At 47.3% G+C, this 23,994-nt stretch overlaps 1 protein-coding gene across 2 annotated transcripts; it reads right to left on the bottom strand.

Annotated features, from left to right (window-relative positions):
• Positions 1-12,791: 12,791 nt before the first annotated feature.
• LOC100282019 (nucleic acid binding f) lies at positions 12,792-14,942 on the bottom strand. 2 transcript variants are annotated; one of them, XM_008649612.2, is made up of 3 exons: positions 14,802-14,942; positions 13,749-14,423; positions 12,792-13,627 (listed from the first exon to the last, which is right to left on the bottom strand). In XM_008649612.2, the coding sequence occupies exons 2-3, from the start codon at positions 14,388-14,390 to the stop codon at positions 13,310-13,312; spliced, it is 960 nt and encodes a 319-aa protein (XP_008647834.1). In that variant the 5' UTR covers positions 14,391-14,423; positions 14,802-14,942; the 3' UTR covers positions 12,792-13,309. The 2 variants fall into 2 exon arrangements, with proteins under 2 accessions (XP_008647834.1, NP_001148404.2); NM_001154932.2 differs by having other exon boundaries at positions 12,839-13,624.
• Between the last annotated feature and the right edge of the window lie 9,052 nt (positions 14,943-23,994).

Here is a 23,994-nt window from a genome sequence, read left to right as displayed (position 1 = left end):
TAAGGAAGGAAATCCACACCGGACTGTCCGGTGCGCCAGGCGACAGAAGGCAAGAATTGCCTTCCCGGATTGCTCTCAACGGCTCTTAGGTGCCTTGGGGCTATAAAAGGGACCCCTAGGCGCATGGAGGAGCACACCCAAGCATTCCTTGAGCACTCTTGATCACTCACACTCCATTCTTGCGCACTTGTTCGACATTCTAGTGATTTGAGCTCCGTTCTAGTGTGCTAGTCTTTTGAGCTTAAGTCTGGGTCTTGTGTGTGCGTATTTGCTGTGATCTTTGTGTCTTGTGTGAGTTGCTAATCCCTCCCTTACTCTGTGCTTCTTTGTGAACATCTTTGTAAGGGTGAGAGACTCCAAGTTGTGGAGATTCCTCGCGAACGGGATATAGAAAAGAAAAGCAAACACCGTGGTATTCAAGTAGGTCTTTGGACCGCTTGAGAGGGGTTGATTGCAACCCTCGTCCGTTGGGACGCCACAACGTGGAAGTAGGCAAGTGTTGTACTTGGCCGAACCACGGGATAAACCACTATGTCTACCTGTGTTGATTCTCTTGTGGTTATTGTGTTTCGCTAAGACTCTTCTCTAGCCACTTGGCAATATTGTGCTAATGCTTAACCAAGTTTTTGTGGCATTAAGTTCAAGTTTCACAGGGTCACCTATTCACCCCCCCCCTCTAGGTGCTCTCAGTCTACCAATTGTGTAGGCATCCCTTGCAAATTTTAGTTTATCAAATTCACTTTTGCTAGTCTTAAGTTGAGCATTAAGACTAGCCACTTCATCCTTTAATTTAGAAATGGAGACTAGGTGTTCACTACAAGCATCAACATTAAAATCTTTACACCTATTGCAAACCACAACATGTTCTACACAAGAGGTTGATTTATTAGTTATTTCTAGTTTAGCATTCAAGTCATCATTGATACTCTTTAAGCTAGAAATAGATTCATGGCATGTAGACAATTCACATGAAAGCATTTCATTTCTTTTAACTTCTAAAGCAAGAGAATCTTGTGCACTTACAAATTTATCATGCTCTTCATATAAGAGATCTTCTTGCTTTTCTAAAAGTCTATTTTTCTCATTCAAAGCATCAATTAATTCATTGATCTTATCAATTTTAGTCCTATCTAATCCTTTGAATAAACTAGCATAGTCTACTTCATCATCGCTAGATTCGTCATCACTTGAAGAGGCATATGTAGTAGCATTTCGAGTACTTACCTTCTTCTCCTTTGCCATGAGGCAGGTGTGATGCTCGTTGGGGAAGAGAGACAATTTGTTGAAGGCGGTGGCGGCGAGTCCTTCATCGTCAGAGTCGGACGAAGAGCAATCCGAATCCCACTCCTTTCCAAGGTGTGCCTCGCCTTTAGCCTTCTTGTAAACCTTCTTGTTCTCTCTTTTCCCATTCTTTCCTTGTTCCTGGTCACTATCATTATCGGGACAATTAGCAATAAAGTGACCAATCTTACCACACTTGAAGCAGGAGCGCTTTCCCTTTGTCTTTCTCCTTTTGGGATGCTCCTTGCGACCCTTTAGCGTCGTCTTGAAGCGTTTGATGATGAGGGCCATTTCTTCCTCATTGAGCCCTGCCGCCTCAACTTGTGCCACCTTGCTAGGTAGTGCCTCCTTGCTATTTGTTGCCTTGAGAGCAATGGCTTCAGGCTCATGAATTGGACCATTCAACGCCTCATCGACGTATCTTGCCTCCTTGATCATCATCCGCCCGCTTACGAACTTTCCAAGTATTTCTTCGGGCGACATCTTGGTGTACCTAGGATTCTCACGAATATTGTTTACCAGATGTGGATCAAGGTCAGTGAAAGACCTTAGCATTAGGCGGACGGCGTCGTGGTCAGTCCATCGTGTGCTTCCATAGCTCCTTATTTTGTTGACGAGGGTCTTGAGTCGGTTGTACATTTGGGTTGGCTCCTCTCCCCTGATCATTGTGAATCTCCCATGTTCGCCCTCCACCAACTCCATCTTGGTGAGCATGGTGACGTCATTTCCCTCATGAGAGATCCTGAGGGTGTCCCAAATCTGCTTGGCGTTATCCAAGCCGCTCACCTTATAGTATTCATCCCTGCACAATGAGGCTAACAACACAGTAGTAGCTTGTGCATTTTTGTGAATCTGCTCGTTGATGAATAAGGGACTATCTGTGCTATCAAATTGCATTCCATTTTCTACTATCTCCCATATACTTGGATGGAGAGAGAACAAGTGACTAGGCATTTTGTGACTCCAAAATTCGTAGTCCTCTCTATCAAAGTGTGGATGTTTGCCAAGAGGAATGGAAAGCAAATGTGCATTTGAACTATGCGGCATACGAGAGTAATCAAAAGAAAAGTTCGAGTTAACCGTCTTCTTTTTCTCGTAGTCGTTGTCATCGTTGTCCTTTTGGGAAGAAGAGGACTCGTCGCTGTCGTCGTAGTAGACGATCTTCTTGATGCGCCTCTTCTTCTTCTCGTCCTTCTTCTTATGACTTGAGCCCGAGTCAGTAGGCTTGTCGTCTTTCGGCTCATTGATGAAGGACTCCTTCTCCATGTCGTTGATCACTATCCCCTTTCCCTTAGGATCCATCTCTTTGGGCGATTAGTCCCTTTCTTGAAGAGAACAACTCCGATACCAATTGAGAGCACCTAGAGGGGGGGGGGTGAATAGGTGATCCTGTAAAAACTTGAAACTTAATGCCACAAAACTTGATTAGGAGTTAGCACAATAAAGCCAAGTGGCTAGAGAGGAGTTCTTGCAAAACACAATAACCACAAGAAGATCAACACAGATAGGCACAGTGGTTTATCCCGTGGTTCGGCCAAGTCCAACACTTGCCTACTCCACGTTGTGGCGTCCCAACGGACGAGGGTTGCACTCAACCCCTCTCAAGCGGTCCAAAGACCCACTTGAATACCACAGTGTTTTGCTTTGTTTTACTATATCCCGTTTGCGAGGAATCTCCACAACTTGGAGCCTCTCGCACTTACAATTTGATGTTCACAAAGAAGCACGGAAGTAAGGATGGGATGAGCAACGCACACAAGACACAAAATCAGAGCACAAACACGCACACAAGTCACAACTCAAGCTCACAACACAACCCGAAGAGTTTTCTACTCAAATGGAGCTCTAGTTGCTATCACAAAGAATCAAATGTGCGGAATTGGAGTCTTGGTGCTTAGGAATGCTTAGAGAATGCTTGGTGTGCTCCTCCATGCGCCTAGGGGTCCCTTTTATAGCCCCAAGGCAGCTAGGAGCCGTTGAGAGCATTCCAGGAAGGCAAATCTTGCCTTCTGTCGACTGGCGCACCGGACAGTCCGGTGCACCACCGGACAGTCCGGTGCGGATTTCTTTCCTGTTTTGGCGCAGCCGACCGTTGGCGGTTTGGAGCCGTTGGCGCACCGGACACTGTTCGGTGCACACCGGAAATTCCGGTGCCCCTTTAGACCGTTGGCCCGGCCACGCGTCACGCGCGGATTGCGCGGCCGACCGTTGGCTCACCGGACAGTCCGGTGCACCACTGGACAGTCCGATGATTTATAGCCGTACGCCGCCGACGAAACCCGAGAGCAGCCAGTTCGCCAGAGCTAGCCTGGCGCACCGAACACTGTCCGGTGCACCACCGGACACTATCCGGTGCACCACCGAACAGTCTGGTGCTCCCAGACTGAACTGTCTTTGGCTGAACAAAGCCATCTCTTTTCCAAATTGATTTCTCATGTTTCCAGTACTTAGACACAATACATTAGTCCTTAAACCAAAGTACTAAGTCTTAGAAACATACCTTTATGTTGATTTTCACTTTGTCCATCATTTGGCATAGATTAACACATGACCACTTGTGTTGGCACTCAATCACCAAAATACTTAGAAATGGCCCAAAGGCACATTTCCCTTTCAATAGTCTTAAAGGGTTTGCCTCATCCAAAGTAATTGTGCGCAACAATGGCCTGCGGCAATATACTCGGCTTCGGAGGTAGAAAGAGCTACGGAATTTTGCTTCTTTGAAGCCCAAGACACCAGGGACCTTCCCAAGAACTGGCAAGTCCCCGATGTACTCTTTCTATTAATTTTACACCCCGCCCAATCGGCATCCGAATAACCAATTAAATCAAATGTGGATCCCCTAGGATACCAAAGCCCAAACTTAGGAGTATGAACTAAATATCTCAAGATTCGTTTTACGGCCGTAAGGTGAGCTTCCTTAGGGTCGGCTTGGAATCTTGCACACATGCATACGGAAAGCATAATATCCGGTCGAGATGCAATAAATAGAGTAAAGAGCCTATCATCGACCGGTATACCTTTTGATCGACGGATTTACCTCCCGTGTCGAGGTCGAGATGCCCATTGGTTCCCATGGGTGTCTTGATGGGCTTGGCATCCTTCATTTCAAACTTGTTTAGAATGTCTTGAATATACTTCGTCTGGCTAATGAAGGTGCCCTCTTGGAGTTGCTTCACTTGAAATCCTAAGAAGTATTTCAACTCCCCCATCATAGACATCTCGAATTTCTGTGTCATGATCCTACTAAATTCCTCACAAGTAGATTCGTTAGTAGACCCAAATATAATATCATCAACATAAATTTGGCATACAAACAAATCATTGTCAAGAGTTTTAGTAAATAAAGTAGGATCGGCCTTTCCGACTTTGAAGCCATTAGTGATAAGAAAATCTCTTAGGCATTCATACCATGCTCTTGGGGCTTGCTTGAGCCCATAAAGCGCCTTAGAGAGTTTATATACGTGATTAGGGTACTCACTATCTTCAAAGCCGGGAGGTTGCTCAACATAGACCTCTTCCTTGATTGGTCCGTTGAGGAAGGCACTTTTCACGTCCATTTGGTAAAGCTTAAAGCCATGGTAAGTAGCATAGGTAAGTAAAATGTGAATTGATTCTAGCCTAGCTACGGGTGCATAGGTTTCACCGAAATCCAAACCTTCGACTTGTGAGTATCCCTTGGCCACAAGTCAGGCTTTGTTCCTTGTCACCACACCATGCTCATCTTGCTTATTGCGGAAGACCCACTTGGTTCCTACAACATTTTGGTTAGGACGTGGAACTAAATGCCATACCTCATTCCTAGTGAAGTTGTTGAGCTCCTCTTGCATCGCCACCACCCAATCCGAATCTTGTAGTGCTTCCTCTACCCTGTGTGGCTCAATAGAGGAAACAAAAGAGTAGTGTTCACAAAAATGAGCAACACGAGATCGAGTAGTTACCCCCTTCTGAATATCGCCGAGGATGGTGTTCACGGGGTGATCTCGTTGGATTGCTTGGTGGACTCTTGGGTGTGGCGGTCTTGGAACTTGTTCATCTTCCTTATCTTGATCATGGGCATCTCCCCCTTGATCATTGCTCTCCTCTTGAGGTGGCTCAACTCCTTGATCTTCTCCTTCATCATTTTGAGCCTCATCCTCATCTTGAGTTGGTGGAGATGTTTGCATTGAGGAAGATGGTTGATCTTGTGCATTTGGAGACTCTTCGGATTCCTTAGGACACACATCCCCAATGGACATGTTCCTTAGCGCGACACACGGAGTCTCTTCATCACCTAGTTCATCAAGATCAACTTGATCTACTTGAGAGCCATTAGTCTCATCAAACACAATGTCACAAGAAACTTCAACTTGTCCAGAGGACTTGTTAAAGACTCTATATGCCCTTGTGTTTGAATCATATCCTAGTAAAAAGCCTTCTACAGCCTTAGGAGCAAATTTAGATTTTCTGCCTCTTTTAACAAGAATAAAGCATTTGCTACCAAAGACTCTAAAATATGAAACATTGGGCTTTTTACCGGTTAGGAGTTCATACGATGTCTTCTTGAGGATTCGGTGTAGATATAACCGGTTGATGGCGTAGCAAGCGGTGTTGACCGCTTCGGCCCAAAACTGATCCGAAATCTTGTACTCATCAAGCATGGTTCTTGCCATGTCCAATAGAGTTCGATTCTTCCTCTCCACTACACCATTTTGTTGTGGCGTGTAGGGAGAAGAGAACTCATGCTTGATGCCCTCCTCCTCAAGGAAACCTTCTATTTGAGAGTTCTTGAACTCCGTCCCGTTATCGCTTCTTATTTTCTTGATCCTTAAGCCGAACTCGTTTTGAGCCCATCTCAAGAATCCCTTTAAGGTCTCTTGGGTATGAGATTTTTCCTGCAAAAAGAACACCCAAGTGAAGCAAGAATGGTCATCCACAATAACTAGACAGTACTTACTCCCGCCGATGCTTATGTAAGCAATCGAGCCGAATAGGTCCATATGTAGGAGCTCGAGTGGCCTGTCAGTCGTCATGATGTTCTTGTGTGGATGATGAACACCAACTTGCTTTCCTGCCTGACATGCGCTACAAATCTTGTCTTTCTCAAAATGAACATTTGTTAGTCCCAAAATGTGTTCTCCCTTTAGAAGCTTGTGAAGATTCTTCATTCCAACATGTGCTAGTCGGTGATGCCAGAGCCAGCCCATGTTAGTCTTAGCAATTAAACAAGTGTCGAGTTCAGCTCTATCAAAATCTACTAAGTATAGCTGTCCCTCTAACACTCCCTTAAATGCTATTGAATCGTCACTTCTTCTAAAGACAGTAACACCTATATCTGTAAAAAGACAGTTGTAGCCCATTTTACATAATTGCGAAACTGAAAGCAAGTTGTAATCTAGAGAATCTACAAGAAAAACATTGGAAATGGAATGGTCAGGAGATATAGCAATTTTACCCAATCCTTTGACCAAACCTTGGTTTCCATCCCCGAATGTGATCGCTCTTTGGGGATCTTGGTTTTTCTCGTAGGAGGAGAACATTTTCTTCTCCCCTGTCATGTGGTTTGTGCACCCGCTATCTATGATCCATCTTGAGCCCCCGGATGCATAAACCTACAAAACAAGTTTAGTTCTTGACTTTAGGTACCCAAATGGTTTTGGGTCCTTTGACATTAGATACAAGAACTTTGGGTACCCAAACACAAGTCTTTGATCCCTTGTGTTTGCCCCCAACATATCTGGCAACTATCTTGCCGGATTTGTTAGTTAAAACATAAGATGCATCAAAAGTTTTAAATGAAATGTCATGATCATTTGATGCAGTTGGAGTTTTCTTCTTAGGCAATTTTGCACGGGTTGATTGCCTAGAACTAGATGTCTCACCCTTGTACATAAAAGCATGATTAGGGCCAGAGTGAGACTTCTAGAATGAATTTTCCTAATTTTGCTCTCGGGATAACCGGCAGGGTACAAAATGTAACCTTCGTTATCCTGAGGCATGGGAGCCTTGCCCTTAACAAAGTTTGACAATCTTTTAGGAGGGGCATTAAGTTTGACATTGTTTCCCTTTTCGAAGCCAATGCAATCCTTGATGCCAGGGTGTCTCCCACTATAGAGCATGCTTCTAGCAAATTTAAATTTTTCATTTTCTAAGTCATGCTCGGCAATTTTAGCATCTAATTTTGCTATATGATCATTTTGTTGTTTAATTAAAGCCATATGATCATTTTGTTGTTTAATTAAAGCCATATGATCATGAATAGCATCAATGTTAATATCTCTACATCTAGTGCAAATAGTAACATGCTCAATGGCAGATGTAGAGGGTTTGCAAGAATTAAGTTCAACAATCTTAGCACATAAAATATCATTGTTATCTCTAAGATCGGAAATGGAAGCATTGCAAACATCTAATTCTTTAGCCTTAGCAATCAATTTTTAATTTTCAATCCTAAGGCTAGCAAGAGAGACATTCAATTCTTCAATCTTAGCAAGCAAGTTAACATTATCATCTCTAAGATTGGGAATTGAAACATCACAAATATTAGAATCAACCTTAGCAATTAGTTTAGCATTTTCATTTCTAAGGTTGGTAATAATATCATGGCAAGTGCTTAGCTCACTAGATAATTTTTCACATTTTTCTACTTCTAGAGCATAAACATTTTTAACCTTAACATGCTTCTTATTTTCCTTAATTAGGAAGTCCTCTTGTGTGTCCAAGAGTTCATCCTTCTCATGAATAGCACTAATTAATTCATTTAATTTTTCTTTTTGTTGCATGTTTAGGTTGGCAAAAAGGGTACGCAAATTATCCTCCTCATCACTAGCATTATCCTCATCACTAGAGGTTTCATATTTAGTGGAGGATTTTGATTTTACCTTCTTTCTTTTGCCGTCCTTTGCCATGAGGCACTTGTGGCCGACGTTGGGAAAGAGGAGTCCTTTGGTGACGACGATGTTGGCGACATCCTCGTCGGAGGAAGAGTCGGAGGAGCTCTCGTCGAAGTTCCACTCGCGACATACATGGGCATCGCCACCCTTCTTCTTGTAGTATCTCTTCTTTTCTCTCCTCTTGCCCTTCTTGCCATCGCCCCTGTCACTGTCACTAGATAGTGGACATTTTGCAATAAAATGACCGGGCTTACCACACTTGTAGCAAACTTTCTTGGAGCGGGGCTTGTAATCCTTCCCCCTCCTTTGCTTGAGGATTTGGCGGAAGCTTTTGATGATGAGTGTCATCTCCTCATTGTCGAGCTTGGAGGCATCGATGGGTGGTCTACTTGATGTAGATTCCTCTTTCTTCTCCTCCATCGCCTTGAATGCGACCGGTTGTGCTTCGGGCGTGGAGGGGCCGTCGTGCTCGATAATTTTCTTTGAGCCTTTGATCATCAACTCAAAGCTCACAAAGTTTCCTATTACTTCCTCGGGAGTCATTAGTGTATATCTAAGATTACCACGAATTAATTGAACTTGCGTAGGGTTAAGGAACACAAGTGATCTAAGAATAACCTTAACCATTTCATGGTCATCCCATTTTTTGCTCCCGAGGTTGCGCACTTGGTTTACCAAGGTCTTGAGCCGGTTGTACATATCTTGTGGCTCCTCCCCGTGGCGAAGCCGGAAGCGACCGAACTCCCCCTCGATCCTCTCCCGCTTGGTGATCTTGGTCACCTCGTCTCCTTCGTGTGCGGTCTTTAGCACGTCTCAAATCTCCTTTGCACTCTTCAACCCTTGCACCTTATTATACTCCTCTCGACTTAGAGAGGCGAGGAGTATAGTCGTGGCTTGGGAGTTGAAGTGTTGGATTTGTTCGACCTCCTCCGAGTCGTAATCCTTGTCTCCCTTCTTTGGTACTTGCACTCCATACTCAACAATATCCCATATGCTTTTGTGGAGTGAGGTTAGGTGATGCCTCATTTTATCACTCCACATAGAATAATCTTCACCTTCAAACATAGGTGGTTTATCTAATGGAACGGAGAGTAATGGAGTGCGTCTAGAAATGCGAGGATAGCGAAGGGGCATCTTACTATACTTCTTGCGCTCATGGCGCTTTGAAGTGGTGGAGGTCGATTCCGAGCCGGAGGTGGAGGGTGACGAAGAGTCGGTCTTGTAGTAGACCACTTTCCTCATCTTCTTCTTCTTGTCACCCATCCGATGGGACTTGATGGAGGAAGAGGATTCCTCCTTGTGCTTGTGGGCGGACTCCCTTGAGTGTGTTCTTCCCGAGCTTGCGGTCTTGTCGCCGGTCCCGAGATCCCTCATGGCGGATGCTCCCGACATCACTTCGAGCGGTTAGGCTCTAATGAAGCACCGGGCTCTGATACCAATTGAAAGTCGCCTAGAGGGGGGTGAATAGGGCGAATCTGAAATTTATAAACTTAAGCACAACTATAAGCCGGGTTAGCGTTAGAAATAAGAACGAGTCCGAGAGAGAGGGTGAAAAACAAATCGCGGCAAATAAAGTGTGAGACACGATGATTTGTTTTACCGAGGTTCGGTTCTCGCAAACCTACTCCCCGTTGAGGTGGTCACAAAGACCGGGTCTCTTTCAACCCTTTCTCTCTCTCAAACGGTCACTTAGACCGAGTGAGCTTCTCTTATCAATCAAACGGGACACAAAGTCCCCGCAAGGACCACCACACGGTTGGTGTCTCTTGCCTCGGTTACAATTGAGTTTGTCACAAGAAGAATGAGAAATAAAAGAAGCGATCCAAGCGCAAGAGCTCAAATGAACACAAATGTCGCTCTCTCTAGTCACTATTTAATTTGGAGTGATTCCGGACTTGGGAGAGGATTTGATCTTTTGGAGTGTCTAGAATTGAATGCTGTAGCTCTTGTAATGTGTTGAAGGTGGGAAACTTGGATGCCATTGAATGTGGGGTGGTTGGGGTATTTATAGCCCCAACCACCAAAAATGGTCGTTGGAAGGCTGCTGTCGCATGGCGCACCGGACAGTCCGGTGCGCCAGCCACGTCAGCAGACCGTTGGGGTTCGACCGTTGGAGCTCTGACTTGTGGGGCCTCTGGGCTGTCCGGTGGTGCACCAGACAGGTCCTGTAGACTGTCCGGTGCACCAACTGCACGTGCTCTGTCCTCTGCGCGCGCAGGCGCGCATTAAATGCGTTGCAGTCGACCGTTGCGCGTGAAGTAGTCGTTGCTTCGCTGGCACACCGGACAGTCCGGTGTGACACCGGACACTGTCCGGTGCTTCACCGGACAGTCCGGTGAATTATAGCGGAGTGGCCTCCCAATTTCCCGAAGGTGGCAAGTTTAGCGTCGAGTGCCCTGGTGCACCGGACACTGTCCGGTGGCACACCGGACAGTCCGGTGCGCCAGACTAGGGTGCCTTTTGGGATGTCTTTTGCTCTCTTTGTTTGAACCCTTTTTGGTCTTTTTATTGGCTTATTGTGAACCTTTGGCACCTGTAAAACTTATAGACTAGAGCAAACTAGTTAGTCCAATTATTTGTGTTGGACAATTCAACCACCAAAATCAATTAGGAAATAGGTCTAAGCCTAATTCCCTTTCAGGAGGCGAAAGGACGCCGCGAGTGGGAGAGAAGCAAGGCATAGCTACTACTCGAGGGATGAACCCCTCTTTAAAGGCAGACTCCCCTGCTCCCGCCTCGAAGCACCGTGAGAAGTCTCCCCCGATGCACACCGGGGTATCCATCCCATGACACGGGGGCCCGGTCCCACAGGTCATACAGCTGGCACGCTGGCCTTCGAGTGCGAAGAAGGCGAACCGCCGCACAGGAAGCGTGCTACCGCCCCGCGGTAGTACGCATCCTTCATCTTCGCTACGACCAACGGTCAAGAAGGCGAACCGTCGCACAAGGAGCATGCTACCGCCCCATGGTAGTGCGCCCCCTCGTCTTCGCTGCAACCAGCGGTCCAACCTCTAGCATGGGGGCCCAGGCCCACATGTCATGCACCTGGCGCGCCGGTTTCTGGGTGCAGAGAAGTCGCACCGCTGCTCGCGCCAATACCGCGTCTCCTTGGGGCCGTTGCAGAAGACTGAGAAGGTAAATTTTCAAAACCAATGCAGCGACTCGAGGCACCCCGCGCATGGCCCAACAAAGACATTAAGTGCAGAGGTCACGGGCCAGTCAGCCAGGCAGTCGGCGTGACCAAGGGCGGACCGACAGCAATTACACCAACGGGCGCGCAAAAGCAGCGAACCAATTGCCAGCCAAACTTTGGCCCCACCTACAGGCTCGCATCCTCCCCTGAGGTGGGCCCCGGGGGCCACTGTCGGTACCCTAAATCAGGGGTACCCCTTACTACAGTATGAAGACACGGTGCCCGTGCGGCGATCTCTAGCTGCGCGGTGAACAGCACTTGACCCCACCACGTGGACGGCTCAAGGGACGCCACGTGGCCAGAAAAGATGGTATATCCCGGGATGCAGTCAGTTGGATCGGACCTCCACGAGGAAGCGTCGGACGCCTGTACGCACGACCCGAACCCCCGAGTATGGTTCGGAACTCCCAAGTAGCGTGTCGGGTCCCTTGGATGGGGTCCGGGTCCCTCCGAATAAGGTTTGGGCCACTCATAACGAGGTCCCGGGACTGGGGATACCCTGGCCTAAGCCAGGGTCCGGTACTGACACGTGTCCAGGGTTTATCCTGTGCGTTGGCGCTCCCCGCTCAGGCAGAGACCCGCTGCTGCCACGTGGCTTGTTGCCCGTGATGTGAGCCAGCGGGTGGAGCCTGGCGTAAGGCCTCTAAGCCGCACAGTCTGTGCATTTATTGCGGAAAGGACGCACCGCCTGTCCACCCTGCTGACAGGCGATGTGCCCCCTCGGCATTTAATGCGTCCTGTCCACTCCGCTGGCAGCTGTCGCCAGGGCCATCCTTCAGACGGCGCGCCTGACCAGTCCAATGTCAAACAGTGCGGCCGTGCTACGCGGCGCACCGTGTCCATCGTCGCTTGTGCAAAAAGCTTCCCCTGCACACTGATTCTACGCAGATCTCGGATGTTAGGGCGCAAGAAGATTGCTCCAGCAGCGAGCATTGGTAGCTCCAAGTACTACATCTGTTATGTTTCTGGGCCCACATGTCGGGGGCTCAGTACCCTTGTACGTGCCCTCCTTAGTTATAAAAGGAGAGACATGCAACGCTACAAGAAGAAAACCAGAACCAGACTCTCAGCTCTCAAGCTTCCACAACAATCCAACACACAGTGGAGTAGAGTATTACGCTCCGGCGGCCCGAACCACTCTAAATTCTCGCGTGTTCGTGTGCTCGTGATCGCTTAGCAAGACAGACAAAACGCTTAAACCCCTTTCTCATCTTAGGATTTAGGGCGGGTACATTACGCCACCCGGCCGGAGAATTCCCTCTCTGACAGGCTAGTCTATCATCTTCCAACTAACTTTTTTGTTTGGTTTATAGAATGAAATGAGTTGATTCATCACCACTTCATTCATCATAGTTAGTTAGTACTAATACGATGAATGAGTTTATCCCACTAAATTTGAGGAATGGATCTATGATGCACCACCTCATTTTGAATATAGTGATTCCTCAACTAAACACCTCCATAATTCATTGCTTCAATTGTTCCGAAACAATACAACGGAGAAGGTGCTTGTTTTTGCCAAGTGTTCAACACATCAGAGATATTCAGATAACAGCCTTAGTTTACTTACATGAACTCACCAGTTTGTCATCCAATTTGCCCAAAAATGTAACTAGGCAGAACATCATAACCTAAACTGTGTATATAAACGATACGACGAATACAATAATCCCAACATAACTCATATTTGAGTTTGATTGCCCTGATCAACCCCATATGAATACCTTGGGTGTCTAGAACTACATATTCACATCTTGCCTGTGTGCTAATTACGTAGAACAATTTTTGTTTTCTATCTCGTGTATCTATCTATAGCTTATTTACGGCTATCATTTTCTGAATCACAACTAATCAGACATTTTTTGGGTTCTGAAGACTGACGATGGTATAACCGCACAATGAAGTAGAGCTGGAGAGGGTGGAAGCGGACGAGAGAGTGGCAGTGGGTGGTGGACTGACATCTTCAAGGGCGCGGGAGGAAGAGATCGGCAGGGGTGATGGAGTGGCGGAAGTGGCAGCGGTGGCCATAGGGGCAGACAACGCCAGCGAGAACCATGCGGCAGACCTCGGTCTTGTAGCGCGGATGGCGGATAACAGGGCGGAGCTCGGCGATGCCGTGCGCGAACTGGCACTGATTACCGTACGGGCACGTGCCGGTCTCCTCCCACTTGTTGCAGAGCTCTGTCTTCAGCATGCCCTGGTTGTACACCTCGAACTGCAGCCCGCCGTTGAGCTTCTCCTCCTCCTTCACTCCGCCTTCCATGCCCACTAACACGCGCTGCTGTTTGCATTGCCACAGTGAGAACAACAGACGAATAGGTAAGAGTCATGGACTGAATGATCGAAAACTGGACCCGGTCACGACATCGGGGGAGGGGGGATGGGTTGGTCGTTGATCTCACCGAGCCCTTCGTTGGCTTGGACGCCCGATGCTTGCCGTTCTGGACCATCTTGAGATAGCCGGGCGAGCGAACGGAGATGCTCTTCGGCATCACCGGCGCGGCGGGCAGCGGTGACAGAGGAGGTGGCGTGGTGTGCTCCTCGGCGAGGCGGAGACCGCTGAACTCGTCGGCGAGCCTGCCGCCGACCACGTTGATGCGGCGGGCGAGGTACTCGTTGGCGACGCGGAGCTCATCGTTCTCCTGGCGGAGCGCGGCCGCCTCGTTGATGGCGTCGGCGAGGTACGAGAGGCAGAGCTCGAAGCGGTTGACCACCTCCTGGTACTGGAGCGCGAGGCGCGCGAGGCGGAGTCGACGCTCCGCGACGCTGGCGGCGGTGGCCGCCGCATCGTCCCCGTCGTCGACGACGGATCCAGAGTCGGAGGAACCGCGGGACAGCGAGTCGGCGCGCGGCGACGGCGAGGACAGCCCGGGGCTATTGACGAAGAGGGAGGCGGTGGTGGAGTAGCCGCAGAAGCGATCGCCGCCGAGCGAGGAGAGGCTCGAGGAGAACCGCCCATCTCCGCCAACGCCGATGTCGAAGGGATTGGGCCCAAACGCCGCGTGCAGGCCGTCGTGCTGGGCCGGAGCGAGCACAACTTCCATGGCGCCCCCGCGCAAACCACCTGAGACCTGCCCCTGTAACCGAATCGGATCAAAACGTTACGGGAAAATCCAAGGAAAATCAGAGCAACTAAACCCCTGGAACGAATGGGACTGCACAATGCAGAGTAAAATCATCTCCGAAACATAATGCTCATAATAACGGAACACGAACTGAACTCTTACAGGAAAAAAAAAGCAGGAGAGCAGCACGATAGCAATCAATCAGGCAGTAGCCAATGTGTTGGATCTGCAATTGTTCTGTTTCATGTAGAACTGATCCCGATGTCAAACTATCAAACAACACGAACCCGCACCCCAATTGATCAGCGAGTCGATCAAACAACACGCCCGAATCGATCAAATGGGCATCCCCGACTGGGGAAGGGAGGGAAGGAGGAACAGCTCGCTCACCTCTTAGACTAGCTTCCCGTACTTGAACGTCCACTGGATTCTAGACGCCGACTTGGAGGGGTGGTGCTCCTGCAGCTCCGCTAGAGAGGGGGAGGAAGCATAGGGAGTTTGAGCGGTAGGCGCCGCGCTGCGTTGATGAATGATGACGCTGGGTGCCGGGCGGCATATATACATACGCCGGCTGCAAGCAGGCAGGCAGGCAGGCAGCACAGCATGCGTGTGCTGCGCCGAGCGATCGAGCGTCCGATTCAGTGGGGCCCGCGTGTCTGCACGGTGGCAGGAATTTAAAACAGCGGAGAGCAGGCGCGCGGAGGCCGCGCGCTGTGCACAGCACCGTGCCCTAGTGCTGGATAAGTGTCCGATTCAACGTGGCTTCATAGAGCCAGTATTTTTAGAATGCTGGATAATAAGTAAAATTCTCCGTAGCGATTTTGGTAGACAGTTAATACATGTTATATTTGATCAGCCTAACGCTAGAACGCTAGTAGTAGCAGCTAACTAGTTGGAGTTGAAAATTAGTTCGAAAATTATATGTCAGTGGCTATATCAACTAATTAGAGACTTGACTAATATGAAAATAGTCTACCAATTAACTCCTTTGCTTAGATATATTATGACTACTCTTAACTAATGTTTAGCTTTAGCTTAATTATACTTTCGTCGAAAATAAAAAAGCTTAATTATACTTTAGTATCCAAACAAGTCTAGAAGATAATACTTAGAATGCGTTTGGTTTAGATGTGAGCTCAAAATGTAAAAAACCTAAAAGGCGTTTGGCTCAAACTATTGTGAGTTAGACCAAACTGTATAATGTTATATACACTTTTTGGTAACTGTATCTCTTAATCAATATATCTAGTCCAAAAAATTCACATGTGTTACTACTGTTTTTTATAAATAAAACTAGGCTTAACTTGCTATATATAATTTTAAATCACTGGTTTGATAACGAGTCCTAACAAATGCTACGTAGCCGTAGTACTTCAGGATAGTCCTAACAAATAATCAAGCGGCGTCCAATCCTCCTACTAGTAGTACTTTAGGAGCCGATCGAGCGTGGTTACAGTGCGTTTTCTGATGGGAACCACTCTAGCTTGCTTTGCCGTTACGGGTCTGTCCCTATCCTAGCGGGCTAACCCGGGTCGTCTCCAGCAAGAAAGGAACGAACACGAGCCCATGAAAAAAAAGGCAAAAAAAAAAAAAACATCACGCTCCACGCCTCCCACCCGTAGGCCGTAGCGTTGCTTCCTCGGCACAACTTTAACTAACTTGGCCCACCGCGCGCGCGAGCGCCACCATGCGCATGCACGCGCGCACGTCGTCGTCGTACGGACACCGCGCATCGCCTTCGGCCGCGCGCCTGCCGGCCGGGGCCGGGGACGGAGAGCGAGAGAGCCCCAGCGCGGACGCCGACGGCCAAACGGATCCGCGGGGCTTTTCGTTTAGCGGTGGCAATCCAGTTCGTTCTCGGTGGGGCCAGCGAGAGACGGATCGCATCAGAATCTGTGCTCGACCGTCGCGGTCCGATTAGTTATGCGCTTGTTTGGTTGGTAGGTTCGGTACGTGCGATTGAAGGCATTATCTGCTGCATGCGCCGCGACGCTGGACGTACCTGCTGATGTGCAGGTCGGACGGACCCGGGGTGATGTGCCTCCGATCGATGTGACGATGTCCGGTACGACGATCCGGTCCCGTGCGTGCGTGGCAATGGAAATTGGCAACCGGCCCCCGTTGGGTTTTGGGGGCATGTCGAGTCGTGCACCTGTAAAGACGACGGCGTACATGCTACTAGCCGACTAGCCGTGGTGTACGTGTGCTTATGGTAACCTACTAGGCTACTACAAACAGAGCCGGGACGATGCAATCCGAGATCATGTACATGATTTTAAATTGAGACTTATGTCCCTAGAAAAAAATATAATAATAATCATATTTTCGCTATCACGAGCAACAGAACCTCTCTACAACATCGTAACAGACTTATACGCAGTGCCTAGGCCAGACCCTCGAGGATGATAATCGAGAAGTGGAGAATCAAAATGTCATGTGTTGGCCGTTGGGTAGGACACAACCGCACAGTTCACACGCTTGGGATGGCGTCATAGAAGATGTTAATGATGACATAGTAAATACTATTTTATAGACCCTTACCGAATGAGGTTATGTGTGTGCCGTCAAACATATGGCACATGCGTGTGCCCGGGTCTATACATGTCCAAACGGGCCGGCCCGATAGTGGGCCCGTGACCCGGCACGGTCGTAGCCTGGCACGAGCCTGGCCCGGCCCGACTAGAGGCGTGCCCGGGCCGGCCCGGTCCAATAGCCGTGCCGGGCTTGGGCTGGCCGTCGGGCCCGCGTTACAGGTATGGGCCCGGCACGGTTAATTGGTAGGCACGGTAATAGCCCGTTTGAGAGACTGATTTTGTAACAGCCAGTATATTTTTAGTTATAATACTTATGATATGTTATTATATGAGAGCATTCTGACTTGTGATATGTGTTTATATGTGTATCTAAAATTCTTTGTCTAAATATGTATCTAAAATTATAAATATAATTAATTAAATCTAAAATAAATTTGAATATTACCTTTAAATTCTGAATTTTGGAGTGTTTTTTTTTTGTTTATGGGACCCGGCACGACAGGTTCGTCGTGCCTCCGGCCCGACACGACCCGTGTAAGAATAACCGTGCCGGGCCTAGGCCGCGTTAGCCAGCCCGCGGGTCGGTCCGGCACGATACCGAACCGTGCCGGGCTTGGACTGGTGCCCCTCGTGCCGGGCCAAGCCGTGCCTGGCCGGGCCGGCCCGGCACGGCCCGTTGGACATGTATACCTGGGTCTGACTATAAACCAAATTATCGGTCCTCCATGCAGTGAAGTCATCCTGGGTTGTAATCAGTAGAGAGACAATGACTCTGCAAGAGAGTACTACTCTTGCGCGGTCAAAGTTTATTTTGGCTCAACTTGCACGACAGTCTAATTTTTAACTTAAAATATAGTTTAATGTTTAATTTCAAACTAAGACGCTGCATAACCATACAATTTAATTATATCATTGGATTTGAATATTTTTTTTAAAATAAACTTATTTAGATATACAAATGTTGTTAATATTATTTATAAGGGCATGTTTGGTTCCTTTAGTCCATGGACTAAATTATAGTTAGAAGACTAAAGTTTAGTCCCTACCCTACGTGGTTTTAGAGACTAAAAATATTCAAAACGTATTAAACCAATCATATATAAGAGGACCGAAATACCCCTTGGCATTCACCCCTACATTAGTGCAACTGAAATAAAGGAGGGGTAAAAAGTGGAATTTATATAGTTTAGTCCCTTTTAGTCACTATTTGAGGGATTAGAGACTAAAACAGTTTAGTTCCACCGTTTGGAAATTTAGGAACTAAATGAGACTAAAATGATAGGACTAATCTTTAGTCCCTCAAACCAAACGGACTCTAAATCTAGTTAAACTAAACAAAGTTTATGTTAAGATCACCTTCCATATGGTCCTTTCGGCGCGTATAACGCTCTGGAAGTGTTTTTGTACCACAAGTGGCCCCACAAGGCGAGGTTCCTAGGGTCAGGCCTGAGGCTCCAAAGCTACGACACATGGCTCCACCTCCTCCACAACCTTCTTAGTCGCAACCTCAATACATGTGGCACTATTTACACTGGCACTGTAGACCATATGGCATGCAGTTGTTATCAAGCTATTGCATGAAGTTATTGCAATGATAGGATGGTATCCTACCACTATAGACGGCCAATAAGCATGAGGCCCGCGAGCCCGGCACGAAGCCCGCTGTTTGGGCCTGGTTTGAGCCCGGCACGGCACGGTTCTATGCGGGTCCGGGCCGGTCCGGCACGAATATGCGGGCCAGGCTCGGACAGAAAATTAGGCACGGTGGGCTAGCCCGACACGGCCCGTTTACCCCTAAGCCCGTTAAGCCCGCCTTTTTTACACTAAAACGTGCTTTTCGGCCCGCTTGACCCGCTTTTCGGCCCGCTTTTTTCGTGCTAAACGAGCCGGCCCGACCCGTTTAGGCCCGCTGCGGGCCGGGCTCGAACAGGAAATCGAGCCCGCGTGCTTAGACGGTCCGGCCCGGTTTTCTAACCGTGCCTGGCGGGCCAGGCCCAAAACGGGTCGGGCGGCCCGTTTAGCCATCTCTATCCTACCACTCCCTAAGAACAAACTCTACTTGCAGGCTAAACTGCTCAATTGGTCCATCCCATCAGGATCGATTGCATGGTGCTTATGTCGGCACTCTACCCGGCAATATGGCAAAAAAAGTTCTGAAAGGGAAATAGGGTCTAACCTCTTCCTAAATGATTTTGGTGGTTGAATTACCCAACACAAATAATTGGACTAACTAGTTTGCTCTAGATTATAAGTTCTACATGTGCCAAAGGTTCACAATAAACCAATACAAAGTTAAAAGAAAGGGTTCAAAAAGAAAGGATCAAAGCAACCGAAGGCTGCCCTGGTCTGGCGCACCGGACTGTCCGATGTGCCACCGGACAGTGTCTGGTGCACCAGGGAGATCAACTTCGAACTTGCCACCTTCGGGTTTCTAGAAATGTCACTCCGCTATAATTCACCGGACTGTCTGGTGTAGCACCGGACTATCTGGTGTGCCATGCGGAGCAACGGCTAACAGCGCCAACGGTCGTCTGCAAAAGTGAACAGTGTAGTGAACAGTGTGGACTGCGCGCACAGAAGTCAGAGCAGGCGCCAGAAGGCGCACCGGACAGTGAACAGTGACTGTCCGGTGCACCACCGGACTGTCCGGTGGCTCCACTTGTCAGAGCTCCAACGGTCGAACCCTAACGGTTGGGAGACGCGGCTGGCGCATCGGATAGTGTCCGGTGGCGCACCGGACTGTCCGGTGCGCCCTTCGACAGCAGCCTTCCCCAACGGCCACTTTGGTGGTTAGGTCTATAAATACCCCCAACCACCACACTTCAAGGCATCCAAGTTTTCAGCCAACACATTCAATACAAGAGCTAGTGCATTTAATACAAGACACAAATAGAGTGAATCAAAATCTCTCCAAGTCCCAATTCCACTCAAAGCAATTAGTGACTAGAAGAGAGAGTTTTGCCGTGTTCTTTTGAGCTCTTGCGCTTGGATCGCTTTTGTTCGTCCCCATTTCTTGTTCCCAAGACATTTGTAATCAAAGCAAGAGACACCAATTGTGTGGTGGTCCTTGTGGGGACTAAGTGTCGCAATTGATTGAGGAGAAAAGCTCACTCGGTCTAAGTGACCGTTTGAGAGAGAGAAAGGGTTGAAAGAGACCCAGTCTTTGTGACCACCTCAACGGGGAGTAGGTTTGCAAGAACCGAACCTCGGTAAAACAAATCACCGTGTTATCCGCTTTCATTTGCTTGTGATTTGTTTTCACCCTCTCTTTCGGACTCGATTATATTTCTAACGCTAATCCCGGCTTGTAGTCGTGCTTAAAGTTTATAAATTTCAGATTTGCCTATTCACCCCCCTCTAGGCGACTTTCAATTGGTATCGGAGCCCGGTACTTCATTAGAGCCTAACCGCTCGAAGTGATGTCGGGAGCTCACGCCAAGAAGGAGATGGTGACCGGCGAGAATCCTGGCACAAGCCACGGGAAAGCTCCATCGGGAGAGTCCAGCAACAAGAAGAGAGAGGAATCACCTCCCCGCGTCAAGTCACACTGGAGTGGCGACAAGAAGAAGAAAATGAAGAAAGTGGTCTACTACGAGACCGATTCTTCGTCACCTTCAACCTCCGGCTCTGACACGCCGTCCGTCACTTCTAAGCGCCATGAGCGCAAGAAGTTTAGTAAGATCCCCTTATGCTATCCTCGCATTTCCAAACGCACTCCTTTACTTTCTGTCCCACTAGGCAAACCACCGGTTTTTGACGGTGAAGATTATTGTATGTGGAGTGATAAAATGAGGCACCATCTAACCTCACTCCACGCTAGCATTTGGGACATTGTTGAATTTGGAGCGCAGGAACCATCCGTGGGGGATAAAGGATATGATTCGGACGAAGTTGCCCAAATCCGGCACTTCAACTCCCAAGCCACTACTATACTCCTTGCCTCTCTAAGTCGAGAGGAGTATAATAAGGTGCAAGGGTTGAAGAGTGCCAAAGAGATTTGGGACGTGCTCAAAACCGCGCACGAAGAAGATGAGGTGACCAAGATCACCAAGCGGGAAACGATCGAGGGGGAGCTCGGTCGATTTATGCTCAACCAAGGAGAGGAGCCACAAGCCATGTACAACCGGCTAAAGACCTTGGTGAACCAAGTGCGCAACCTCGGGAGCACCAAATGGGATGACCATGAAATGGTCAAGGTTATTCTTAGATCACTCATTTTTCTTAACCCTACTCAAGTTCAATTAATTCGTGGTGATCCTAGATATAAACTAATGTCTCCCAAGAAAGTGATAGGAAAGTTTATGAGCTTTGAATTGATGATCAAAGGCTCCAAAATCATCGAGCGAGGCGCCACCTCCACACCCAAGGTGCAACCCGTCGCCTTCAAAGCGACGGAGGAGAAGAAGGAAGAGTCTACGTCAAGTAGGCTCCCCATCGACGCCTCCAAGCTCGACAATGAGGAAATGACGCTCATCATCAAGAGTTTCTGCCAAATCCTCAAGCAAAGGAGGGGGAAAGATTACAAGCCCCGCTCCAAGAAAGTTTGCTACAAGTGTGGTAAGCTCGGTCACTTTATAGCAAAATGTCCTATTTCTAGTGACAGCGACAGGGGCGACGACAAGAGAGGGAAGAAGAAGGAGAAGAAGAGGTACTACAAGAAGAAGGGTGGCGATGCCCATGTTTGCCAGGAGTGGGACTCCGACGAGAGCTCCACCGACTCCTCCTCCGACGAGGACGCCATAAACATCGCCGTCAACAAGGGCCTTCTCTTCCCCAACGTCGGCCACAAGTGCCTCATGGCAAAAGAGGCAAAAAGAAGGTAAAATCTAGAGCCTCCACTAAATATGCAACATCTATAGAGTGTTTGGTTTGAGGAATCATACCATCCAAATTAAGGTGGTGCATCATGGGTTCATTCCTCAGATTTGGTGGCATGACTCCATTCCTCATATTAGTACTAACTAACTAACTATGAGGAATGAGATGGTGATGGATCAACTCATTCTATTCCACAAACCAAACAAAAATAGTGAGGAGTGAGAAGACGATGGACTAGTTCATTCCTCAAACCAAACACCCCACTAGTGATGAGGATAACTCTAGTGATGATGAGGATAACTTGCTTGCTCTTTTTGCCAACCTAAACATGCAACAAAAAGAAAAATTAAATGAATTGATAGGAGATATTCATGAGAAGGATGAACTCTTGGATAGCCAAGAGGACTTCCTAATTAAAGAAAATAAGAAGCATGTTAAGGTTAAAAATGGTTATGCTCAGGAAGTAGAAAAATGTGAAAAATTGACTAGTGAGCTAAGCACTTGCCATGATATTATCTCAAACCTTAGAAATGAAAATGCAAACTTAATTGCTAAGGTCGAGAAGTTAGATGTTTGTAATGATTCAATTGTTAGCCTTAGAAATGATAATGCTAGTTTGATTACTAAGATTGACAAGTTGTATGCATCACTCTCTAGCCTTAAACTTGAGAATGAAAAATTAATTGATAAGGCTAAAGATTTAAATGTTTGCGATATTTCTATTTCCAATCTTAAAGATGAGAATGCTATTTTACATGCTAAGATTGATGAATTAAATGCTTGCAAACCCTCTACATCTACTGTTAGTCATGTCTCTATTTGCACTAGATGTAGAGATGTTAATGTTGATGCTATCCATGATCACATTGCTATGATTAAACAACAAAATGATCATATAGCAAAATTAGATGCTAAAATTGCCGAGCATGAATTAGAGAATGAAAAAATCAAATTTGCTCGTAGTATGCTTTATAATGGGAGACGCCCTAACATTAAGGATGTCATTGGCTTCCAACAGGGAGGCAATGTCAAACTCAATGCCCCTAAAAGATTGTCTAATTTTGTTAAGGGCAAGGCTCCCATACCTCACGATAACGAGGGCTATATTTTATATCCTGCTGGTTATCCTGAGGATAAGATTAGGAGAATTCATGCTAAGAAAACTCATTCTGTTTCTCACCATGCTTTTATTTATAAGAATGAGGCTTCTAGCTCTAGGCGTTCTACCCATGTTAAAATGCCTAAAAAGAAATCTCCTATTGCATCAAATGATCATAACATTTCATTTAAAACTTTTGATGCTTCATATGTTCTAACTAACAAATCAGGCAAAGTAGTTGCCAAATATGTTGGGGCCAAACACAAGGGCTCAAAGACTTGTGTTTGGGTACCCAAGGTGCTTGTTTCTAATGTCAAAGGACCCAAGACTGTTTGGGTACCTAAGAACAAGGCCTAAACTTGTTTTGTTGGTTTATGCATCCAGGGGCTCAAGTTGGATAATTGATAGCGGATGCACAAACCACATGACTGGGGAGAAAAGGATGTTCTCCTCCTATGAGAAAAACCATGATCCCCAAAGAGCTATCACATTCGGGGATGGAAATCAAGGATTAGTCAAAGGACTTAGTAAAATTGCTATATCACCTGACCATTCTATTTCCAATGTTTTTCTTGTAGATTCCTTATATTACAATTTGCTTTCTGTTTCTCAATTATGCAAAATGGGCTACAACTGTCTTTTTACAGATTTAGGTGTTACTGTCTTTAGAAGAAGTGATGATTCAGTAGCATTTAAGGGAGTATTAGAGGGTCAACTATACTTAGTTGATATTAATAGAGCTGAACTCGATACTTGCTTAATTGCTAAGACTAATATGGGTTGGCTCTGGCACCACCGACTAGCCCATGTTGGGATGAAGAATCTTCACAAGCTTCTAAAGGGAGAGCACATTTTGGGACTAACAAATGTTCATTTTGAGAAAGACAGGGTTTGTAGCGCATGTCAAGTAGGGAAGCAAGTTGGTGTTCATCATCCACACAAGAACATCATGACGACCAACAGGCCGCTTGAGCTACTCCAAATGGATCTATTCGGCCCGATCGCTTACATAAGCATCGGCGGGAGTAAGTATTGTCTTGTAATTGTGGATGATTATTCTCGCTTCACTTGGGTGTTCTTTTTGCAAGATAAATCTCAAACCCAAGAGACCTTAAAGGGATTCTTGAGACAG

This window comes from Zea mays, chromosome 6 (genome assembly GCF_902167145.1).
Source record: "Zea mays cultivar B73 chromosome 6, Zm-B73-REFERENCE-NAM-5.0, whole genome shotgun sequence".
NCBI classification, from domain to species: Eukaryota; Viridiplantae; Streptophyta; class Magnoliopsida; order Poales; family Poaceae; genus Zea; species Zea mays.
Note: the sequence above shows the minus strand (reverse complement) of the source record. Positions and strands in the feature narration are given on the sequence as shown.

Bases quoted from the DNA above. Each gene is read 5' to 3' on its own strand.
- LOC100282019 (XM_008649612.2), bottom strand. From the start codon at position 14,390: ATGGAAGTTGTGCTCGCTCCGGCCCAGCACGACGGCCTGCACGCGGCG. The intron at 13,628-13,748 runs GTGAGATCAACG...CAATGCAAACAG, and splicing joins CCAAGCCAACGAAGGGCTCG to CAGCGCGTGTTAGTGGGCAT.